The 26,133-nt window shown below is 36.9% G+C and overlaps 1 protein-coding gene across 3 annotated transcripts in view; it reads left to right on the top strand.

Moving 5' to 3' along the window:
- Window positions 1-26,133, top strand: part of arhgap24 (Rho GTPase activating protein 24) — a 578,933-nt gene that overhangs the window by 441,731 nt on the left and 111,069 nt on the right. For 2 of the 3 annotated variants that reach the window (XM_028802301.2, XM_051928081.1), the window contains one exon: window positions 20,473-20,595. In XM_028802301.2, the coding sequence (XP_028658134.2) occupies window positions 20,473-20,595 (123 nt within the window). Of the gene's footprint in view, window positions 1-5,042; window positions 5,234-20,472; window positions 20,596-26,133 lie in introns of those variants that run through there. The other variant, XM_051928082.1, reaches the window with a different exon arrangement.

Here is a 26,133-nt window from a genome sequence, read left to right as displayed (position 1 = left end):
ATGAGGAGGAGCATTGGCAAGACAGGTGAGAGAGACTGAAAATGACTAAATGTCACTGAACATAAAGGACTCTTTCCTTCATCAATTGCCACTTAATTCAATTTTAAGCTATATCAGGCCAATATTCACCACAAAAGCTATCAATGCATTAAATATCTTAAGTATGTAGTGACATGTCTCATGGTCATGGTCACTGTCAGTGCAAGAAAAGTGAAAGAATTTATACCATAACTTCTATCTGAATAAGGTGAAATTGCAGTGGGATACATGAAAAATAAAATCTTCAGCATTGGTTTTTAGGTGACCTCCTGTGCTCATTTGGAATTTGATACCCCACCACTCTCTGTCAAAAGAAAAGCACTTTAGCCTCCTTTAGAGGAATTTTTAATGGACCTAAGAATATAAGGAAAGTTTTAATAGAATAAGTTGGTCATCCCAGTACTGCTTGTCAATTCTTATCTATAAAGCCCAGACTTAGAAGGCTGCATTAAATTGTTTAAAATGAATAGCTCAGGAGATGAAGCAAAGGTCTTTTTTTAGGTAGAAAAAAACCTGTCATCAAAACACTGGCAAAAGGAGCTGAACTGAACAATGAAAAAAGTTTAATCATCCCAAAATTGAAGACTCTCAAGAGTTATCACACAACTTTATGATGCACTTGTGTACCATTCTATCGATTTTTCTGTGGGTTTCTTAAAATTCCTCTTAACCAACCAGTTTACAATGACATACAGAGTACTACTTTGTTAACCCCAGCCCATGAGATAAAATAAAATTGCAAAAAGTAAAATAAAGAATACATGATATTGTAATTTAATAACCGAACAAGATAAAATATATAAATAAGCACAGAATCAGGCACCTATTGTTTCTAGAACAAAAGCAAAACAAAGTAACAGACACACACTGTGAAGGAAAATAACACTTTTCTAAAAACAGAGCGTGTCCTCTTTTTAGATAACACCATGGTGTCATTGTTTACTTATCAAAAGAAAGAAAAAGCAAAAGTAGGATTAGACAGTGATGAGAATAAGTGCCAACACATCGCAACCTAACTTTACTCTCTTTCACACACGTACACACCACCTGTACAGTTTGGTGGTAATTTGTAAAGTTTTTCTGTGTATGTTTGATTTATATAATCTTTAATGTTTCCACAATTCTTAAAAGAAATAAATAAAGTTCATAATATATAAAACAAATTCCCTCATGTTTTTGGATGGTGAATGGTGCATTTTTTTCTTGAATATATAAGGAGTGGAAAGGAATGAAAACTAAGTATTTTAATCAGAAACTAATAAATGAAACAAAACAACTCAATAAAAAAGATAATGATGATGGTCTGCCTAGCATCCATACTAACCCGTTATGGACCCTCTGCCCTAACACAAGGAAATACAACATTTTCAGCCCTTGTAACCTATTATAACACATACAGCTATCATAGTGTAACAAAGCTGAAGTGAAAGTCTGATGCCATCTAACAATTTATGATGACGGCTAAAGCACATTTTCCATATGGCTATGCCTATATCACAAGTCCCACCATGCTGGGGTTAGGGAATATGCTGCATTGCATTGTTCTTCGGCTAATGGCTGAGGGTTACTTAGTTACAGTCAGTCAGTCATTATCCAACCCGCTATATCCTAACACGGGAGTCCACTGGAGCCAATCCCAGCCAGCACAGGGCACAAGGCAGGAACAAATACCGGGCAGGGTGCCAGCCCACCGCAGCGCACACACACACACACGCACACACACCCTTCACCAAGCACACACTAGGGACAATTTAGGATCGCCAATGCACCTAACCTGTATGTCTTTGGACCATGGGAGGAAACCGGAGCACCCGGTGGAAACCCATGCAGATACGGGGAGAACATGCAAACTTCACTCAGGGATGACCCGGGAAGCGAACCCAGGTCTGCCACTGTGCCACCGTGCTTTCCATGGGCTAGTTACAGGTATTACTTAATATCGCCCAGTAGTTGACCTCAGCTTAGAAGCCTTGTCCATGAAATCTTCCACACTTTTACATATTGCTAACAGAGCAATTTGTGTCAATGCTGTTGAAGTACAGGTGGTGTTTATGATGGAGGATGATGGAGACAAGGCCCTCCCTGGTTAGTATTTGCTGCATCGTCAGCCATACTCCCACCTTCACTAGGATCTGGATTTGATGCTTCATTAGGAGATTTCAGATGATCAAGGCCTTCATCTAATTCCTCAACCTCAATATGTGGCAGACTGTACCAAGAACTTTACACTGCCTTAGACTTGGAAGGTCTTTTAATATTTTTTTCTCTTTCTTTGAAGTTTTTCTCTCCCTTTTGTTTCCTCTTTATCTTTTCAGTATTATTTAGGCATGTGCACTTAAATGACTAAAATACAAGATATCTCAAATATTAAAAATGAAGAAACAGACACCACTGTCACCAGAGCACTCTCTTAGGTGCTCACTTCATGCAACACACAAAACCAACATTTTTCTTCAAATCCTACATCTGGAGTATGGCTGTGTAGAGTTTCCTCCCTGTCCTCCTTGTACTCTGGTTTTAATCTGACATCCCCAAAAATATGTGGATTGCTGACTTTAAATAGACCCAGTATGAGTGAGCCCCTGATACAGGCTAGTGTCCATGGCTGGGTCTTACCTTGTTCCTAGTTTGATAATATTTGATAATGTTACATTTAAAAAAAAGTGCTGTACACCCCTTATGTCTTTAGAGCTGTGTTGTACCAATGCTTTGTTGTCATATGCACTACTCAAAGGTGTAGGATGATGGATACTGAAGGTGCTTGCTGATGGGGAGTGTGTACTAGAGAATGACTTGCAGTTTGTACGCTCTGAAGACATTTTGTATAGGGAAAGTGATCATTTCTCAACATGTTTTGACTTTGCATAAAGTTCATGCTACATTCTCTGCAAAAAACTTGAAGGATGAACACAAGTCTACATTTAGATTATAGGATTAGACTGTATAGTACTTTAAATCACTGTGAGAGCAGTCAGGAAGAGGAACAGTAATACTTCCACGAAGATAGGAAACAGGCTGCCAAACTGCACCATTAACTTAGACAGCCATTATTCTTTTGTATATGCAAAAATAACTCCATGTTGATCAACACTAGCCATTTTATTAATAGTTAACCTCTCATTCACTTAGGACACATGCTATTTGCACAGCAAAGTGTTAGCATAGTTTTAACAGAAACTAATCAAGGGGGACTTTCAACCTAAATATTCTTTCCTTGCCACATGCTGGTCTTCTTTTAATCTACAGGCAATCTCAGGCAATAGAAAATCATTTCTCATGTGTGATTTTTACAAACATTTGCCACTAACTGCCACTCATAATTGATAAAGTTTAGTGTCGGTCTCATATGCGGCTTTACCATAAATTGGCTTTTATAGTAAACTGTGAATATTTTCCCACAGCACTTACTCTGTATTTTTAAAATTGCAGGAAGTGTGAAAATTTTCTTATAGCAGTATGATTCAGCGATTTTATCATTACTTTAAATCTCTCATCCTTGTCTATTTACTTTGGACCAATGCCTTTCAATAAGTACATTGTTATTGAAGATGCAGTATCCATGTGCTTCTTGTATTGTTTAAAAAAGATTGCTATTTGATGTCAGGGTTGTTAGGATGATCTTTTACCTGAACCTCCCATTCCAATATATTCATTTCAATTGAGCATATGCTTTATCGTGGTTATTATCCCTTGTAGTCTGTTTACAGGAAATTATTTTCTGCTCATGGTTAGATTTTCTACTGCTTATACAGTGGCAAAAATGTTTCTGATACAAACTAGTTATTTTTCATCATGAAATGAACACTCCTATGCCTTTTTTCATTTCTGTACTCTTCTATGCATTATAAAATGGCTAGGTGGCATAGTGATGAAGTGTATAGTATTACTGCCTCACAAGTACAGGAAATCTAGTTTGAATCTTTCCAATCACTGTCTGTGTGACGTTTGCATGTTCAGCATGTTTATGTGGGTTTCCCTGATACCCATCTGCTATCTTCTTATGCCTACCTAAGCAATCATTTATAATGTAACACACCTTTTCAAGTTCAAATTTATCTTAATTGACCAAGTAGCCTTTGTACATCTGATAACTAAATGAAATAATGTAATTACTAAACATCACTGAAACTGGCTTCAGTGTACAGTGTCAATGCACTTTTTAGGTTTGGGGGAACCATTTTATATTTTAACAGCAAAAGGGTATGCTTTTATGATAAGATGCTGTTAAGTTGTTTTTTGTTCTGACTCTAGGTTCTATGTCATTTACCGTTGTGCCGTGATCATGGATCTGGGTGAAGTGCTGTAATTATTAACAATGTGACAGGGCAGTGGGGATCCTTGTAGATCGTGTAACAGATTTAAGGTTTTACTTCATTGAATTTGCCACGTATGATCCTATTTGCAATCTAACCCCATGCTCCCCACACATACTGTACCTGTCATGTCTGCAGCCACATTGCTATGTTCTAAGTATGCCCAGGATGGTTAAAAATTTAACATGAAGTTAATTATTATTAAACCTCTGTAGCTGAAAGAAGGAGAACTGATAGTGAAACAGTTTCCTGGTGGACAGAAACTGTTACTTACCAACATGTCTTTATATTGCAGCTGAAATCGCCAACTGGCAGTTTACATCGGCAGTTGGGTTCATTCATTACACATTCATTTTTAACGACTTTATAAGATAAAGTAGTTCATGTTTCCAGACTATTATCAATAATATGTACAAAAGGATTTTGCATATTAAATGGGAAAAATCTACCCAGTCTGCTAACCCCCAGCTATACAATTATCTGAGCACGTACATCTGGCTAGGCTAGCCAGTGATCCAGCACCGAGGAGGGACTTACCATTGTTTCAAAGCAGCTGCTTTGGTTAGGCTAACTGGCAGAAAGAAGACATTATCGTGGGCACCGTGTGGAGAGACCGCTAATGGCTGTAAAGAGTTATTATATATTGTGGTCGTCTGCAGAGAGGAGTTGAGCGGCGCGGGACTCAAAGCTCACAACACGGCATGCGCAAACAGCCCGACTCGACACTGCGGCGCCTTGTACTCTTCTACTGAGTGCCGACTCGCAGACGTGCCATCGTTTCAAGGCGACAAACTGGAGCCAGAGGGAGTAAGAGAGAGAGAGAGAGGGGAAAAAGGAGAGATTAACAAAAAACGCGAGTTCAATCCAGAAAATTCACTGAGGTGAGGAGAAAAAAAAAAAAGACTCGAGAAAAGCAGAGCCGGTGCGGTTGAGAGACATGGGCGCTTCACCTGTTTCGCAAACGCAAAGTTTCTTTTTGCAAAATGTTATATCTACAATGTTATATTTTGAAATGTAAGTGTTGTAATGCAGAAAAGGAAAGAGATTAGACTGGAAAAGCACAAAGTAATAAATGTAATTTGTCACCCGTCATACAAATAGCTTGGTGAGATTGTCAGGTCTCGTTTCAGGTTTAACAAAATACATATAGTATTTAAGCGAATTAATTTATAGAAAGATAGAAGTGTAGTACTAGATATTTTACAATTTTAATTATACAATATTAATGCAAAGGTGTGGAAGTATGCTGCATAACGTTTAGGTGTTAGTTATGCGCAATAAGTTTCACAATGACAAAAACAAAAAAAACGGGGAATCGTTAATTGAAAGTCAAATAAGAATGACCACCGTAATAACCGGAATTTCACATCGGGTTATTTTTATTCACGAAGATGTAGATATACACTGAGCAGTGATCGTACTTTGTACGGTTTTGTCTTGTGTTTGATTATTTCCCTGCTAGGCTGTTGAAATGCGTGTGTTGAATATGAAAAGGCTACTTTTAGGTAGAAAGGTGACGTTGGTACAATCGGGACTATAAGGGGTAAAACTGGCGCTCGTCAGTGTTCACACAAATCAATGTATATAAAGTATCTATCTATCTATCTATCTATCTATCTATCTATCTATCTATCTATCTATCTATCTACAGTAGATAGCACTATGTAAGCATATTTTGACACCTGAATTTTTTTAAAATTAATAATCAAGATAGTAAATGTTTATTTCCTTGAGAAAATACTATTTAATATTAGAAGAAGCACAAATAAACTTGACACAATAAAAATGATCAAGAATGCCTTGTACTTTTAAAAGTAGTCTGAATTTTGTGTGGCGTCACTTAGAATGCAGAACTGAAGCAATTCGCATTTGTTCACTTTTGTATAATGTTTTCCAAGTCTTCCAATTTTTTTTAGCAGATTTACTATTACACTTCTTTTGATTTTGGGTGATTTTTGTTTTTGTTCCTGTTCAAGATGCCCTCCACAGCTTCAGTTACTTTAAAGTTTGTGGCTCAGAGGTGGCCAAACTATTAGTGTTCTTCCTGCAAACTTTCACTCCAATTAGGTCTTATTTGTCTTTACAATGTGTTTAGAGGTCAATATTATGTTGAAGTTATCACCTATAAAGCATTTTCTCAAAAATACAGTATAATAAATCACAATCTTTATGTTTCTCAGCAGTCATTAGACAATAGGTTTTGACCAGATATCCTACACTGTTGGCTGACTTGTACCCACAAACACAATGGTGCCACTACCATGCTCCATAAAAGGCTGTAGAACAAGCATTAAGGCACCTCTTGCCAACTTTTTCATTGCTGTACTAATCTCTTTTTGAAGTAAAAAATTCAAATTTGTACTCATCCCTTCATTAGGCTTTCCGCCACTGGTTGTCACTTCATGCTTTACGGTCATTAACAGTCTCTTTTGTTTGTTGCCTTTTTTCAAGAATGGTTTTCTTTAACACAACACTCCTTCTGAAATATCTTAATTCATTTCTGCATGGTGAAAGCATGTAATTTGGTCCCAGATGCTGAGCTTCACTTCACTAGATTTTCTCCTGTCACTTAAGTGACCTATAATTGCCACTCATCAGATACTTTTTGGGTTCTGCACTGTCTTCTTATTTTAGCACACCCAGTTTTTTCAGATTTCTTTATGACAGATTGAACATCACATTTGAAAATCCAATTTGGTGTTCAATTGCTTGATGGCTATTGTCCTGTAGATGCAAAACTATTTTTATAATGATTTTTATGTCTGTCAAAGGGTGTTGGCTTAGCTATTTCCAGATTTACTTCAAAGCACCCTCAATTCTTGCGGCTACTATCCAGTATAGTTATTTATTTTTTAAACTGCAATAGTAGAACACTTGAACCAGATAATCACTACTAGAATTTATCAAAATCCAAATTGGCTGGGGTGCCTCACAGAGAGGCTTGGTAACCAAACCTGTGTTATTCTAGCCACCACACAAGATATAAATTCATTTTTGAAAACAAAAATATTCTAGTTACCTTGATTGTGTCAGTGTTTATTTGTATTTATTCTGTTATATAATTAATGAATAAATGATAAATACTTCAATGTTCTAAAAATTTTGAACAGAATTATATAGATCTAACTTATGTTATTGATTGCTCAGTTAACACTCAGCCACACATATAATTTTAGTTAACAAGTGGTTTACAGGGGAGATAGAGATTGCTGTGAACTCACATCTTACAGAAGTGTAACTTTTACAGAAGTCACAAAAAATAGAGTTGTTTAGCAGTCTTTGAATTTTGCATTAGGGTTCTCCATGGGACTGTAAGTTGAAGGTAGATTTTTGCATAGTATAACCTTCTGTTAATTGATAATGCATCCTCTTAGATGTTAAATGAAAAAATGTTGCATCATAAGAATCATTACATGAGGTGGTCATCGTTATCTAGAATTATTAATGCACACTGTGGAAGATTGTGGGTTCGCTTCCCGGTTCCTCCCTGTGTGGATAGCGCTTTGAGTACTGAGAAAAGCGCTATATAAATGTAATGAATTATTATTATTATCAAATGTGTGCCACATTTATGATAATCTTTACCCCACAAAAACGTTTCTACCAATAAAAGTGAGCATTATTGCTGTTACAGGGTTGTTACTCTTGTTTTTATTTTTTAATGACAGTAAGTTTTTTAGAAAGATGGCACATTTGGCAGTGCCAAAAGGTATATAACAGTGAAAAAAGTTAGACATAGTAGTGTTAAGTATGGAGTTGTGTATTTTTACATGTCACTGTTTTTTATGAGTAATTCTAATGTAGTTAATATAAATACAGTATGTCTGTTTTGCGTTAATGAAAAGGTATGGAAGTATGTTGCATAACATTTAGGTGGTGAAGTAATTATGTGCGCTATTCAAATTTGTTTTTGCTAAATCTGGCATAACTTGCAACTAAACCTATGAAGAGCACACCTGAATGCCATTGTGAGAAACTGGGGGAAGCTAGGGTTTGAAAGTAATATCTTGTAAGGATAGGAGAAGAGTTTTCTTGTACACTAGAGTGTGGACAACAGAGCTTGGACTGTACTGTATATGCCTGACCACTTATTAATATTAAGAAGAAGATATGAAGTGCTGCCGTAAGACCACAGCTCTTCCCAGGCAAAAGGTAGTAGCAAAGGGTGCCTAGCTATGACAATGTTATAGGTTTAATAGTGAGATAAGGAAAGACAGTGCAGAATGTCAGTACTCCCCCCTTAGAGTGAGTGGGGTGCCACACACGACCGATACTGTTTTGTTTTCTTTATCCTTTAATTTTTTTTACACTATACATAACCAGCCATGTAGAAGCCTTATGTTCTAAATTAAAGTGTTTTTTTTAATTAAACTGTAGACCACAGGTGTTGACTGTTCATTTTTTATTAACAAAATTAAATTCTGTAGGTTTATTTTATAATTACATGTCACAAGCTAACATGCTTAAGAAGTTTACACATAAAATCTATATATTTGGCTCTTATGCTAACAGATTGTTTATTGTTTACTAAGCAGCAAGGGCAAATTCTTTCTTATTTGTTCATTTTTTAGTTAAAATATGAGCTGCTGTACTAAACAAAAGCTCATTAACTTTCCACACACAGACATGGAGTGCCCGTTTTAATTGCAAGTCAAAATGAAAACGTCTGTAGTATACAGTTGTGTAAGTACTTTAGTAGTATGTATGGTATAGTATTTTATTGATTTACTTTGACAGCTTTTATTTATTTGTAGAGATATTTATTTCAAAATGAAGTTTATTCCCGTATAAATTATGTGCATGCTTTAAATGTTAATGTTTATGTTGCAGAAGATTAAAACTACAAAAAAACAGAAAGCATTTATTTACTTATTTACTTGCATATTTCTATTTGGTTATTTGTAAGGAATCTAGCAAAATTATATAACTAAAGGCTTGTCTGTGAAAGGGAATCAATAGGATCTCAAAGTCAAAGCTCATCATCAAGTTACCAAAGAAGGTTAATGATTCCTTGCAAGATGTTCAAAATGTAATAGGAGCTTTGCACAGCAGAAATGCTGGGAAGTAGAATGTTAAAGAAACCACATATCCTTTAACTTCCCTCTGGGGGTTTTAGGGAAGAGAAACATGAACAAATGGAAATTATATTTTATATCTAGTCGTTGAGGTGGAGATATGTAACAATGGGATTTTCACAAAGATTTTATCAGTTAATTGATGTTAGATTGGTTAGCTATATACAAATTGTTAACTACATTTTCAGAGATGAAAACAAAGTCACTACAGTGCTGAATGTCTCATTCTGATGAAAACGCATATTCTACAGAAAGATATGTACAATGCAGAAATACTATATCATCACATTCCTCACATTGTAAACCAAAACTGTTAAATAGGAGCTGATGCTTATAGTTTGCAGGTTTGATGAATTCAATGAATGAGTGACAGCAGCAACTAGTACAATAGTAGAACTAAAGTTTTATGTCTTTAGAAGATACACTTGATAAGATTTTAAATGATGCCATGTAAAAATGACATGCTTATTTTTAATATGCAGTGTTCACAAAATGAATGTCATTGCCAAGAACATAATGAAACAAACAAAATAAAAAGCAATGTGTACAATAGTGTTAGTATGTACAGTATTAGCATATTATAGAAAACCCAGTTCAGTTTTCTTACAAAACACACTTTCATTAGATAATAATCCAGAACGCTACAACTTAATTACATTTTACTTCACTTCAGTTCACTTTTCTTTTATTCTACTTGTCCTGGTGAAAATTGTAGTGGTAACATACTTAACTGGATAGACCAAGCCAAACTAATCTTACCTGCTTCTTCCAACTCCTCCTGGGAAATTCCCAGATATTCCCTGGCCACGTTTCCTGGATGTGTGCCTGGGTCTTTCCTTGTGGGTCATTCCTAATATGTTTTCTAAGGATGTACTGTTAGCATCTTAACTATTTATATAAACTACCTCAACTGGCTATTTGACAGGTACTCTATAACAGCATTACCTGGTAGGTGGCCACTCAAATAATCAGATTGCAATTCACACCTATGGAGATTTTATATATATATATATATATATATATATATATATATATATATATATATATATGTGTGTGTGTCTGTGTTCGTGCGTGTGTGTGTACTCTGACCACCAGGGTCGCCTGCAAGCCCCAAAATGCAGACACAGCAATACAACACACATTGATGTAAAAAAAATAAAAGATATGTATTCACAAAAAGCACCTCTCCAGAATCCTCTCTCCAGTAATCAGCCACAATAAATCAAAATATTAATCAGTTCTTCCCCCTATTCTCCTCCAGTTGATTGTTGCCTTCCTTCCCCCCAACTCTGACTCAACTGAAGTGAGGCAGTGGACTTATTATATCAGACCTGGGAATCTTCTGGTGCCATGCCATCTCTTCTGGGAAGCACTTCCGGGCTATAGAAAAAGTAGGGTGGTCCTCCCTCTAATGCTACCCAGGGTCCCCAAAAGGGATGCACTTCTGGACTCCAACTCCCAAGAATCCTTGCAGGTGTTCTGACTGGGTTACCACCTAAGGATCACTACCTCCTGATGTATGAGGGACAGAATGACTCTTGACTTCCGCTGGTCTGTTATATCATTTTGGCCGGGCACCAACTGTCCCACTGGCCAGTTTGCTTATGTCATTGTCCTTGCCTCCCATTTGGTTAATGAATTATTCCCTGTTCCGGCCAGGACACATCAATTTTCCTTGACATTTCTATTGAAATAGGTAGCCATGCCAGTTTAATTACGAGTGTTTATTGCAAGATATATTATGCAGAAAAAATACTACACTTTTCCAGCAACCACCCTTCATCACATAAACAGAGTTATGTTAGGGCTTTGTTGAAAAATAAGAAGGCTGGCGTCCTTCAACATCTGGAATGAGATGCTGCAGATGTTCTATCAGACGGTTGTGGCGAGCGCCCTCTTCTACGCGGTGGTGTGCTGGGGAGGCAGCATTAAGAAGAAAGACGCCTCACGCCTGGACAAACTGGTGAGGAAGGCAGGCTCTATTGTTGGCATGGAGCTGGACAGTTTGACATCTGTGGCAGAGCGAAGAGCGCTCAGCAGGCTCCTATCAATTATGGAAAATCCACTGCATCCACTAAACAGTGTCATCTCCAGACAGAAGAGCAGCTTCAGCAACAGACTGCTGTCACTGTCCTGCTCCACTGACAGACTGAGAAGATAGTTCCTCCCCCAAACTATGTGACTCTTCAATTCCACCCGGGGGGGTAAACATTAACATTGTACAAAGATATTGTCTGTTTTTTACCTGCATTATTATCAATCTTTAATTTAATATTGTTTTTTGTATCAGTAAGGTGCTGCTGGAGTATGTGAATTTCCCCTTGGGATTAATAAAGTATCTATCTATCTATCTATCTATCTATCTATCTATCTATCTATCTATCTATCTATCTATCTATCTATCTGTCTGTCTGTCTGTCTGTCTGTCTGTCTGTCTGTCGAAAAGGATTAACACCCATTGTAACACATTTGACATAAAAAAGAGTGAAAGACATTATCTTTTTCGTCTGTTCACATCAAACGGCTACCCCAAGATATTTATTAAACAATGCCTATGTGAGAAAGGCAGAGCTGTTCAAATTTACATACAGCAGGATCAGACGCAGCAGGCTTATAGGTGTTTAAACCAAACAGCTGGTGTGCAGCAGGCGGTGTGGTACAGCACATTAAAGCAGAGTTACTTGCGATTCCATTATTGCAAAGTTAAGTTCAGGTTTTTGCTATTCATTGTTATATTTAAAGAAGAAATATAAATGTTTGTTCATGACTAGGTTATGACTGTTATGAGTTTATACATATATCTGAAGGGATAAAACAGCCAGATGCCAATTACTACACTGTTGAACTTGTTATTTGACTGCAGCATGATCATTTAATAAAGAATACTGAAGATTATGTATTTGCTGGTCTTTGTTCCCTTTGTGACGGTGCAAAGCAAACCATCCAGATACATCTGTGTGTTTAATCAACATGCTGTTGCGAATAGAGCAACCTAAGTCAGCATCCTAAATGGGGTTCCTGAGTCAAGTAAGTATCCTACCCCACGTTTTACGGTCCTTCGAGACAGATGGCTTAGATTGAGAATCCACGACCTCAACATTTAACTTATCTTCTGGCCTTTTTAAGGGATTTTGAAATTCAGTACTACAGTCGAGGCATCATACCTTCTGTGACCAGCACAGCACCATAAGCACACAGGCAGGAGGAAGAAACGGCTAGGAATAAGAAAGGGTAATTTTGCAGTAGCCTGCCTCTATGACCACACGGTTTCATCTTCCATTAACCAGAACAGTCTTTGTGAAGAAGCAAAGCAATTAAATACTTCAGTTGACTTGCGGACAGAGCGAAATGGAGACATGTGCCTCTTGTAGAAAGAGTAAGGTAACCCTTTAATACCAGATTATAAACTAGTTATTCACAACCTGTAGAAAAAAAATCATCAGCTATATCAGTCTAACCTATTCATGAAAGAGCAAATAAAACACTTGTGGGCAGCTCAAGAAGAGATGTGTCAGTTAATGATAAAAAGTCAGTCAGCTTCACCCATACTTAAGAGTCTGCCTACAGATTAAGGAAAACATGGGCTTCACCTAGGAATATTAACAATAAATGCTGCATGTACCCAGTCAACCTGCAGTCCTCCAACACCTGCAACTTGAAGGGCATACTCCAAGCAGGGGATGGACAGTGCCATAGACAAAGATATCAGGGTCAGCCCTGTGGCTGACAAGCAGGCCACCTTACCAGATCAAGAATCTGCCTTTAGTTTTGAGCCTCCACCAGTCCAACACTTCTGTCAGGAGCTTGTCAGCAATTACAGCTGTCACATCCTACCTCTTTCAGAGCCCTTTGGCAGAGACCAATATGTCTTCAGACAACCTATTCAAAGTGTACACTCCATACTTGCATGCCCTCAGGATTGCAGATGCCAAGGCCTCAAAGACTAGCTCAAGCCAATCTAGCACCAGATTCTACCTATCAGTCCTGTCTGACATCACCTTCTGTGATGGGGCGGAAGGTCACTATAGTCAAGCAGGAGGCCTCCTACAGAGGACCACAACCATCAATACCTAATTTCATCCATCAAGACTCCAGTGAGTTTGCTCATCTTAAGTTGGCAACAGAGGCGTTCAAATATCAGGCACTTATACGTAGATAATTACGTAGATAATTTAATGCAGGGCCTATGTTCACCTATTTCAGCAAGGCAGCTGGTAGACAAATTAAGAGAGCATCTGTTTGCTGGTGGATTTGAGATTTGTCCGTGGACCAGTAACATGCCTAGCATAATTGAACACCTGCCCAGAGACTCCAGTTCAAATGGCGCTGAAGTTTGGCTGTATCAGAACTGTTCAGGTGTACAAGAATCCACCTCAGGGCTGAAATGGGACTCTCACGTGGATGTATTGGGATATGCCTATTGCCCTTTAAAGCAGGCCATACCTACTATGTGCTGCATTTACAAAGTACAAGCCCGCCAGCTTGACCCCCTCGGACACATACTTCTTTACACCACAAGAGCAAAGGTGCTTATCCAGCATCTGTGAGTAAAGCAATGGGACTGGGATGACACAAAGCAGCCAATGGACTTGTTGCAAGCTTGGCACACTGGGAAGGAGAGCTCCCAACCTTAATTAGTATAACTGTGTATACCAAGGTGCTATACCCCACCTGGTGTTTGCACTCATACCTCCACTAGACATGTTTGTTTTTTGCGATGTCTCAGAAAAGGCCTATGGATCTATTTCTTACTTGCACACAGAAGATAAACACAGAAGTATATACCCTTCCTTCATAATGGCCAGGTCCAGAGTTGCCCCTAAATGCCAGCATACTATACCTAGACTCAAACTGTGTGTGGCCCTTAATGGAGTTCAGCTAGCTAGACTTCTTAAATCTGAGCTTACGTTAGAGAACCACCAAATAATCCTCTTGTCTGACTCTACTACTGTACTGTCCTGGATAGTAATTTTAAAGCGTTTGTTGGGACTAGAATATCGGAGATCCAGGAGTTCACAGAGAGCTATTTCTGGAGATATGTACCCTCTACCTGCAATCCAGCAGATGACCTGACCAGAGGAAAAACCTTGGCTGAGCTGACTGTGCCTAACTAATGAATCCAAGGCCTTTCTTTCCTTTTTAAGCTTGAATCTGAGTGGCCAGATGCACCACCTATTGAACTCTCTGGAGAAAAGTGAGAACAATGTAAAGACACCTTCTGTGGTGTCAGTATCACTACTCCAAAGCAGAAGAGCAGATGCTGAGCCGCAGGGATCAGTGAGTGCGGCAGACTACTAAGTGGCAGAGCTGCTGATTTTCCAAAGAGCACAACAAGACAGTTTCCCTCAAAAGTACAAGCAGTTGAAAAATTAGAGGATAGTGCCTGCAACAAGCCGTTTGCAGAATTTGTCACCTGAATTTGACCACACCAGTCAACTTATTTTAGTGGGAGGTTAACTGCGTCGTAATATAGGATTGTAGTTTGTCATTATTCACCCAATAGTTTTAGAGCCTTATCATCCTGTCACCAGACTGATCATTCAAGACTATAATAGTAAGTTATGCCATTCAGGGCCCAAATGGGTTTTTGCTGAATTAAGAAGACGTTTCTGGATTTTTAGGGGAAGAGGAGCCATTTGGAAACTCCAACATATATGTCATGACTGTAGAAAGTGGAAGACTAAACCTGTCATTGCCAAAATGGCAGACCTTCCACCTGCTAGCCTTAGAGTATTTAAACTTGCTTTCTATAGTACTGGTATGGACTGTTTTGGACCCCTTCATATCAAAATAGGAAGGCATTATGAAAAGAGATGGGGTATAATTTTCTTTGCCACTAGATGTGTATGTTTAGACCTTATTACAAGTGTTGATGCCTATACCTTTTTGATGGCTTTAAGAAGGTTTATTGCATGGAGAGGTACTCTGTATGAACTATTGTCTGATCAGGGTACAAACTTTCATGGTGGGGAGCGAGATCTTAGAGAAGCCTTTGCAAGTCTAAGCCCTGATTTGCAGCAACACTTACCTAAACAAAAAATTATGTTTCGGTTTAACCCACCAAGTGCTTCTCGTTTTGGTGGTGCACAGGAAAGGGGGTTAAATTTGTTAAATCAAGCACTCTGCACTGTAATTGGTTTTCAAGCTGTCTTGGAGGAGGTACTCCAGACCATACTCATTGAGGTAGGGGGGATTTTGAATAGTAAACCTTTAGGATATGTGTCCTGCAATGTAGTGGATATTGACCCAGTTACTCGAAATTTATTACTTAAGGGGTGACTAGATAGTTCATTACCACAGGTGGTGTATCCAGCTGCAGAGATTATGGGGAAAATAAGGTGAAGGTACAGTCAAGTGATTGCAGATCATTTCTGGGCAAACTTTAATAAATATTATCTGCCCAACTTGCAGCAGAAGGAATAAACATTCAGTGGATATTATTGTGGGGAGTGTAGTTATGATATTGATCACCAACTTCCCAGATCCCTCCGGTTGATTGGTCGAGTGATCAAGACCTTTCCCAGCCAGGAATGACGTGTCAGAGTTGCAGAGGTAAGGATAAAGGATAAGGTTTACACTCGCCCAGTTAACCATTTGATTGCACTGCCAGAAATCCTAGAAGAAAGCAATGAGGAGCAATGTGAAACTTAACTGATGTCTCCACCTTTCAAAGAAACAAATATGCATTGCATATTTGGGGGCAGCAATGTAAGAAAGGCAGAGCCATTCAAATTTGCATACAGCAGAAGAGGGTGTTTGGGTGTTTAAACCAAACAGCTGGTGTGCAGCGGGTGGCATGGTGCAGCACATTAAAACAGAGTTATATATAGTGGAAGATCAGCCCAACTACAGACAATGTCCAAAAGCACACACTTTTATTTTCCTTTTCTTCTACACACAACAGTTCACCAAACAGCCACAATAACTCAGTTCCTTTTTACTTTACTATTACTTTTCTTTCTCCTTCTATCCTTCTTCTGCCGCCTCCACTCCTCTCCTCGCAAGTTCCGTTCACTGCCTCCCAACTCCAGCTCCCTGAATGGAGTGAGGCAGCCCGTTTTATAATGCACCTGGATGTGCTCCAGGTGCTCCCTGATGACTTTCCTGCAGCACTTCCTGGTGTAGCGGAAATGCGGCAGTCCATGGCTCTGGAACCATCCAGGCTCCCCCTGGCAGTGGCTACGGGCCCCCACAGGGTTGAGCTTCTAAGGTCCATGGCTCCCAGGAGGGCTGCCCTCTTGCGTCCCAGGGAAGGAATTGCCCCTCTCCCGGTCCCCTGCTTCTCCAGACCTCCCGGTGGGGCAAGGTCCCCGGCCGTCTATCACTATATATATATATATATACACAGTTAGGTCCATAAATATTCGGACAGAGACAACTTTTTTCTAATTTTGGTTCTGTACATTACCTCAATGAATTTTAAATGAAACAACTTAGATGCAGTTGAAGTGCAGACTTTCAGCTTTAATTCAGTGGGGTGAACAAAACGATTGCATAAAAATGTGAGGCAACTAAAGCACAGATGTTATGTTACCATAGATGTCTATATATGTGAATGGATAATTTAATGTTACTTGTGACTTTATATTGGTGAAATTGTGCACACAGAAAATAAGAATATGCTGTTTCATATAAAAGCAAATTTAACAATTGTGGAGGCTTCCAATGTTTTTGTTAAAGTTTTTTTCTACACCATAAGTACAGTATAAATTGACATTTTCTCTTGTGAACTGTAAATAAAAATAACAAAGATGAGAATGCTATTATTATTTTTTTCCAGTGTGTTATAGAATATAAAATAAAAATTATTAGGGTGCCAAAACATCTATATTCTTAAAGGACCTGGTTTAAATTATTGTTGTGTACTACAGACAGATTCTGAGAAATTATACACTTAGCCCATTATATCTTAGCCTAGCTAGAGAATCAAAAATGAATAATGTTAGGCTGATGCCTTTATGGTTACATTTCTTTTGATTTTCCAGTTGAAACATAGGCAGGTGAAGTGACATTCTCATAGTCACACAGTATCAATTGTGGGAAGTCCAACGTTCTAAACCTTAACCACTACATCATAGTGCCTGTCCTAAAGACGTTTATTAGTTTCCATTTTGTCAACAGTTCTATTTGTTTTTAAAATGGCTCATCATTTATATTAGCCTTTTTGAAAATTGTTTCTCAGGCTATCTATTTTTTTATATATATTTGAAAACTTTAAAAAGCATGAGGTTAAATTAAAGTTTGATGTTATGCTGCGTTTAAATATTGTGTCAAGATTTACAAATAATAAAATATATTCTGTATTTTTTTTTGTCAGTATCTTAGCTCCTGTTTAGTAAGATCCATTGTCATTTTGCAATTTATTTGAACATCTTTCTCCTGCTCTTTAAGGTGCATTTAACATCAAATATAGAAAACAAACCACTGAATATATTAATATATTTTCATGTTTGTGCACATTAACAGACAACAAAAGAATAGCTAGATTGTTTTAAATAACATATAGATCAAAAAAACTGTCAGTTCTGTTGCTCCTTAAGAGATTCTGTCATTAAAAATAAAGGTTATTAATGCAATCAAGGCTTTAAAAGTAAAGGGTATGAATGTAACAGCTGTGAATCACCAAAAGGAAAACTTTGATTTTTGACTCATACAGTCAAAATAATGTCTAGACATGGAATGTCTCCTCTTTTGATGCTTTACCTGAAACAGAGATTATGCTTTAAACATTACATCTTTTTCAGTTTGCAGTTGGTAAAAGATTTTCATGTGCTGTACAAAGGTTTTAGGTTTTTTTGTTGACGTATGATTTCTTTGTTTAATTTTTATTCTTCTTAATGTTTAAGGGTAGCAAATAAAAAGGGAAAAAAAATTACACAAATATCAAGAGAGTCACTAATATAAATGGTGCATTTTAAATGCTTATTCATTGTAAACACAAGTAGGAGTATATTCAAATTATGGTTCAGTTTCAGAATGTTTCCTGTCATCTTAGCACTACCTGCTTGAAATAAGGAGACATCCTTAAATTTTGTTCAGTATCAGGCTGTTGAAAGGATTTAATAGAAAACTCTTTACAGAAATTGCTTAAGTACACAAAATGAATGTCCAATGAAAATACTGATAACCTTAGTAAACTAATGAGCTGCTGTGTGCCTTCCACATGCTGGCACAGAAACAGAAGTTATTATACAATCCACTGGGTGAAATATAATTCAACAAAAGTTTGCTATAAATTATATAACACTACATAACTGTATTTTCATGTTTTGTTTAAAAATACATATTTTTAAACAAAACATATATTAAATATTAAACACATTATTTCTAATGATATACAGTTTTTGTACAGTTTTTTTACTATCTAATATTTGCTGCTCCATATTTTCAAGTAAAATAAATGGTGCAAGCCAGTATGTACTGTATATTGTTTCTGTGCTGTTAAGGCATACAGTCTGGTGCATGTGGATAACTGCTGCATTATCACTTTTATTTGGGTATTAAATAAAGAATAACAGACATTAGACAATATCATAATCCTGTTTTCCTATTTCAGGAAATGTTTTTGCAGGTTTCATAATTGCTGTCTAGTCTAATTTTCATTGCATGTGATGGAATTGTAAAAGGTCTCCATAGATATGCTAGAAAGATGATCAAAACTAGTTCTCTAAGTTGTTTTTATAAGGGACTCAATTCCTTTCTTACCATTTTGTTTTTGTTTTATTCTATGATACGTTATTTATTTATTAAACCAAGTAAAGTTTCCTGCTCACCATCTAGACTCAATTCATTGTCAAACCAACTCTATATTATTACCATAGACTTCCATACATCTGAGCTTTGGGGAGACTCACCACAATCTTCCTTTGACAACTGCAGATTTAATATCATATTGCATATAATAATTCAGAAATGATCATATTCTCAAATGGAAAATTTATAGACAACATAGCCAGAGTGCATGAAAATGTTTGTATATAAATAACCATTATAAATTGCTTTTAAATTGTTATACTTTACCCTATACGTATAACAAAGTTAATTGTTTTTAACCTCAACTCACCCCTTGTACTTCCAAATAAAGAACAGTTTTGTTATATTGTAGAGTCTGACTGTATGTTTTTTGAAACCATGAAAATCAAGACAATGTCATAGAAGGAGCTTGAGCATTACAATATGTCACTGTAAATTATATGTACATTTACTGAGCAAATTATTAGAAACCCCTGTACACCTGAATATCCATGCAGTTATCTAATTAGCCAATAATGTAGAAGCAGCACAGTGCATAAAATCATGCAGACTCAGATCACATCAAACACCAGAATGGGGAGATAATTAAATTTAAGGAATTCGACAGTTACAAGATTGTTAGTATCCTATAGAACATATTCGAGTATTTCTGTAACTGCTGATCTCTTGGAATTTTTATGCACAAGAGCCTCTAGAGTTTACTCAGAATGGTGTAAAAACAAAAAATAAAAACTCAGAGTGAATAGCAGTTGTTTGGATGGAAACACCTTATTAATGAGAAAGGTCAGAGCTGACAGAAAGGCTTCTGTAATTGAGATACATCAGATAACTTGTAACTCAGTACAATTGTGGTCAGCAGAATAGCAACTCAGAATGCATAACACATTTAACATTGAGGCAGATGGGCTATAACAGCAGAAGACCATACTGGGATCCACACCTGTCAGCCAAGAACAGAATACTAAGGTTACAATGGGCACAGGCTCACCAAAAATGGATAAATATAGTCTGGTCTGATGAATCTCGATTTCTATTGAAGCACACAGGCTGGTGGTGGTGGTGTAATGGCATGGGGAATTTTTTCTTGGCACAATTATTGCTTGAATGCCATAACTGATTTGATTGTTGTTGCTAACCATTTACATCCCTTCATGGCATAAACATAATTGAAATTACTTTAAAAAAAATTCAAATTTGCTAAATGGAATTAAAATAGTTGTTTTTCAAAAAAAGTTTCAAATATTTTATTTTTAACCTATTTTCGTATCCTCTTGTTTGCTTCTGCTTTATAGGTGCTGATCGAGAACGGATGACTGCCAATCATGAAACCTACCTTCTTATGGCCAGCACCCAAAATGACATGGAGGACTGGGTGAAGACTATACGTAGAGTGATATGGGCACCTTTTGGTGGAGGTGAAAGGAAAATTAACATTTAACATATTTTGTTCTTGTCAGACGTTTTAAGTAATCACTAGGCTGTAAATTGTATTTTTTACTCAAAGTACATTTTATTCATGCTTTAAAGCACCTAGTATTTTAATGTAGGCAGTTTGTGTTTTTAATACTTGTTGGTAGCTGCTTCCATATACTGTTTATTACAGTAAGAAGTAAGGATTGGAATTTAGGCACAATGTATATAGTTAATTTGATAGGTGAATGAACAACAGCAAGCTTAGAGGAAATCAAACCTGGAGAGAATAGAGAGAGGAGTGGAGATTTAAGAAGGGAAATGCTTTTGTGTGGAACTGTGGTGGGCACGTAGGAAAACAATCTCAATGAACAGACAGGGATTGAAAACCCAGGGAGAGAGCAGAGTTCTTTTTTACTGTATTTTTATTAGTACTTTGAGTTCACAATTTTGTGTTTGCCTCCCTGAAGTTTACTTTTGTAATAAAGGTGCCATATTTCATTATATGTACACTATATGGTCAAGCGTATGTGGGCACTCCTACAAATTATAAAGTTCAGTTGTTTCACTATACCCATTGTTAAAAGGTGCATACAACCATGCACACAGCTATGCAATCTGCTTTGACAAATATTGGTACTGGAATGGGTTGCACTGAAGAGCTCAGTGACCTTAAATGTGGCATTGTTTAGGATGGCACCTTTTATCATTGTTCAATATGTGAAATTTCTAGATCTTCCCCTTCAGCTTTAAATACTGTTATTGTATTGGAGGCACCTAGGAGCAACAACAACTCACACAAAGTTACAGAGTGGGGCCATCAAGTACTGAAACACATAGTACATAAAAATTGCCTGTGTTCTTTTCACAACAGAGTTCCAAACTGACTGTGGAAGCAATATTATCAAAATAACTGCGTGCTGGGAGCCTCTAGAAAAAGGTTTCCAAGTAGCTGCATACCAAGCACTATTACATGTATTGGCTGGGGTGGTGTAAAACACATCACAATTGGAACTGTGGGCATATTCTCTCAAGTGATGAATCATACTTCACTATCTGGCAGTCTGATGGACAAATCTGGGTTTAACAGAAGCCAGGATGTTTTATTGTGCTCTCAGCTCACATGTGATGTGCACACTAACATGAACAGTACCAATATTTACTCTTAGGTTCTTCTTAGGATAGAAAGGAATATCAAAACCATCTATTTTACTGTAACCTATAACCTGTTTCCCTCTCTGTGTTGTACCCCGTGTATTTAATACTAGTGACCGCAAAGTAGGTCCAGCTCCAAATTGATGCTTATTGTTTTGGGATGGAATGCTGAGCGAGCGATATACTGTAGGTGTGGTGATCAGGTGTCCACAAACTTTTGGCCATATGGTGTATATGTTATTTATGGGTATGGAGTGTTATTAGTATGTTTAGAAAATGGACAGAAGGATGAACAGATAATTGTTTTATCTTTGAAGCAGCACAGTGGTTTTAGGTTTTTTTGTTGACGTATGATTTCTTTGTTTAATTTTTATTCTTCTTAATGTTTAAGGGTAGCAAATAAACCCCTTGCACTAGTTTACAAAGTTTGGCTGCTCTTCCTTATTCCTGGTCTTAAATGTAGTATATTTTTCATTATGTAATATATTCCATACTTGGTTTTCGCTATTTTAGGTGGCAAAATATATGATCAATCTCACATGATGAAGTGAATCATTTTGAGATAATACGAATTGTGTTCATATATAGATTAAAAAGAAAAAGTATGCATTTTACATATATATTTAATTTTTTAAGTGTTCAAAATGCAACATTGTTTGTAAGTGAGACTAAAATCATACAGATAACTCAGAAAATTCACGAGAACTGTTTGGTATCTGTTAAATGCCTTTGGGCTCACTTGTCAAATGACAAGAATGTAACCTTCTATTTAATCTATTCTGATAGACTTGGCTCTAAACTATTTTTTCAATTATAAGGCAAATTTTGCTACATGTTATTTTATTAAAGGTTTTAAGTTTGCCATTATTTTAAAGTAGTATGTGATGTATGGGTTGGTGAAGTGTTTAGAAGGCAGTAAAGTCACATGGCTGGATCAGAGCCCAACAAGACCATAGGAAAGAAAAGACAGTAAATGATGGCAGCGACAACCCATGTTCTTATGATAATATAGTAGGACAAACACTGCCATAACATGCTACTGGATGCCATGAAAGAACAATGGTGGGGTCACCATAGAACTAGAGAGCAAAATGTGTCGTAGGGAAAGCATGCAGTATTTTCCTCAGATTGTTAGAGGCCAGTTGTGCTAGCAATTACTAGGTATTCCGAACCATCTGTGGAAGTGAGGCTATAGTCTGCCTTGGAGCGGAGAAAGATCTCATATTTAACAGAGGGCAACACAATGTTTTAAGGCTGGAAAGTTTGGAATCTGGTTGTTGATATAAGAGGACAGGCAGTAATAGTTGTTTTATTCAGGTTGCATGGACGTCAGTGTCAGTCCAAAGACTGAAACCGGCTGCCAAAAAGGCTAATAATATTGTGATCAGGATGGACCAAAATGATGATCGAAAAGAATATTCAGACACAATGACAAGGAGTTGTTACTAAAAAACCTAATAACCTAGTGACCTAAACCAAAATGAGAAGAAAAACTCAATTTGCAAAAAATCTTAAACCAAATGATGTTTTCCTATCAACAAAAAGGATTGCAAGATAATTCTGCAGTTTTTGAATTTATACCCAAACTAGGATAATGTGAGCTACACAGCAGCATCCTAAATAATATAGTCAATATCAATGTCATACGTAGAATGATGTGAATCTACTGACAATAACCAGGATGGCAACTTAGGCTCTCAGATCAAATGTCACTATTCAAATATAATTTGAATTTGTTTAAAAAAAGTCTTATTCAAAGGCAAAAGCTGACATTCAATTATAAAACAACAGTTGTTTATTTTACTTGCCACTAATTTTTGCATTAAGTTAGTCTAGACAGGTATTTGGCAGGTGTATTTTTGCACAAAATTTCTGCAATCAGCGTTTTCATAATTTTGAATTCTTAGCTTGTTATCCAGATTAGTAAAACTTACAGCCACACATAGTTGCTCAATCATAGTGTCAGACTGTGTCCGTATTTAAAATCTCTCCTAAATGAAAAAAGACGAGAGTCAGAAAATAAGGGGTAATGTATATATTTCTATAATAGCATAAAATGTTATCATCAATAATACCACTTTTCTAACATTACTACTGTAATTATACTGATATCTGAATAAAACAGAATTATACATGTAGTATATGCAAAATTATTGGTAAAAGTCAAGTGAGCCATTGTGGAGTGTCAAGGATGAGACAGCAATCTTTAATGAGGGATGTAAACAATCAGAGATTGTGTGTGCCTCATTGATGACTGTTATAGTGTGTAAGTGATTGATTGTGCAAACATTACTTCAGCTCTGTTTGTTCTTGCTTGTTTATAAAAGGTAACCAATGTACAGAAATATTTATAAAAATTATTGTGGCCAACAGAGTGGAAAATATAACAGTAACAAAATAAATCAGTAATATATATTTTTTATAAAATCTGCTAGTGTTGAGGTACTGAATGGCCTACATTTGAATTTATTTTCTGTTAAAATTTACAACACACGTTTGAAAACTGATAATAAGCATTTTATAGGATTTTATAGGATAACAATAGAGTAGTTACAAATGAACAAAATAAGTGTTTAGCAAAGGTTGCAGCTCAACACGTCTTTGAAGTGAACTGGGCTGGAAAATGGTTGTTTAGATTTATATTCTCTGCGTAAACTTACACAGCCATTGACATGTATTGCTTTGAAAAGTCATTTTTAAGTATTTAACCACAGTTATAAATTGACATGGCTAAAAAGAAATGTGCAGGTACAAAGAGCAAGCAAAATCTGTCAAAGTTATTTTATTCTAATAACATTATATCTATGACAGGCTTATTTTATATTGTGTTATTTTATTTGCATATTTATGAACAGTATTTATGGTCTTGGATATCCTCCTGGGCGGCACGGTGGCACAGTGGGTAGCGCTGCTGCCTCGCAGTTGGGTGATCTGGGGACCTGGGTTCGCTTCCCGGGTCCTCCCTGCGTGGAGTTTGCATGTTCTCCCCGTGTCTGCGTGGGTTTCCTCCGGGCGCTCCAATTTCCTCCCACAGTCCAAAGACATGCAGGTTAGGTGGACTGGCGATTCTAAATTGGCTCTAGTGTGTGCTTGGTGTGTGGGTGTGTTTGTGTGTGTCCTGCGGTGGGTTGGCACCCTGCTCAGGATTGTTTCCTGCCTTGTGCCCTGTGTTGGCTGGGATTGGCTCCAGCAGACCCCCGTGACCCTGTGTTCGGATTCAGCGGGTTGGAAAATGGATGGATGGATGGATAGTCTTATGTCTAAACCTATTTCTCTTTTTAGTTTTATAAATCCTGACAATGTTCAGTTTTTCCAGGATTCATTTGGACAGCCTCCCCTGTCACATACTCTTGATTACAGTTACAGTGGTTGAAGTAAACTGTTTATGAAGGGTGAGCTTGAGTTGAGCCTAGAGTTATTAGGAACCAGCAAATAGTATCTCCACATGTTCTATAGGGTGGTCCCGATCTAACCATGCAACTTTTAATGCAATGCAAAGCAATAATTGCATAATTAGATCTGGACCACCCTTGTACATAGGCGTTGTATTATCATTACAGATTTGGGATAGTGTCTTATATTGTTTTGCTGTTACCTTGTTTCCAGAAATAACAGGACACAATGGGAAATAATCTACTTGCAGCTTGCAATTGTTGGATTTCTTTGATAGTAATACTGTATGTGGAAAGATATTTTTGTCTAGTTTAATATTTTTGGCTGAATATTAGATACATATTTAATTATGTACCTGCCATTGGATGATAGAATGTGGGAATTGTGACTGATTTCTTTGATGTAGTAATATATTGTTGTATACCAAGAACAGTGCAAAAAGTATTTTAATGTATTTTGGTCCACATAAAAGTATTTTCTATTTGCTTTGTGGACTTGACAGACTACAAATGTAATAAACAATCAAAACATGATTGAGGAGTTGAGGATTGAGGACTGCTTGAATTACATCATTGTGTGGATGTCAGCAGATTGCTATCAAATGAACACGATAAAACTGAGCATCTTGAAGTTAATTCAAAGTAATTCAAAAAGTTTGATATGTTCATATAAGAATAAATCAACAATTTTGACAAAAACAAGACATTTAGTCAAAAACAGCGCTTCAATCTCTATTCACCTAACCTTTGCAAGATATTATCCAGTTCAGTTATGAAAATCCCAAGAGTACTACTTATTTATCACACAGCTTGGAAGTAATTCCCATACCTAAGGTTCTCTGTGTTAAGAAACTCATAATAAGGTTTGAGTATAATTGACTAGTGATGTAAATGAAGACATTGTAAACATTTATTTGATTTGAAGATGGTTTTGGACATTAGGCAGAAACAGTTAGCACCTCAGCCCCAGCCCCTATAGCTTCCTAGTTAGTTCTT

This window comes from Erpetoichthys calabaricus, chromosome 5 (genome assembly GCF_900747795.2).
Source record: "Erpetoichthys calabaricus chromosome 5, fErpCal1.3, whole genome shotgun sequence".
Classification (NCBI taxonomy): Eukaryota; Metazoa; Chordata; class Cladistia; order Polypteriformes; family Polypteridae; genus Erpetoichthys; species Erpetoichthys calabaricus.
This window is presented reverse-complemented; position numbering and strand designations above follow the sequence as displayed.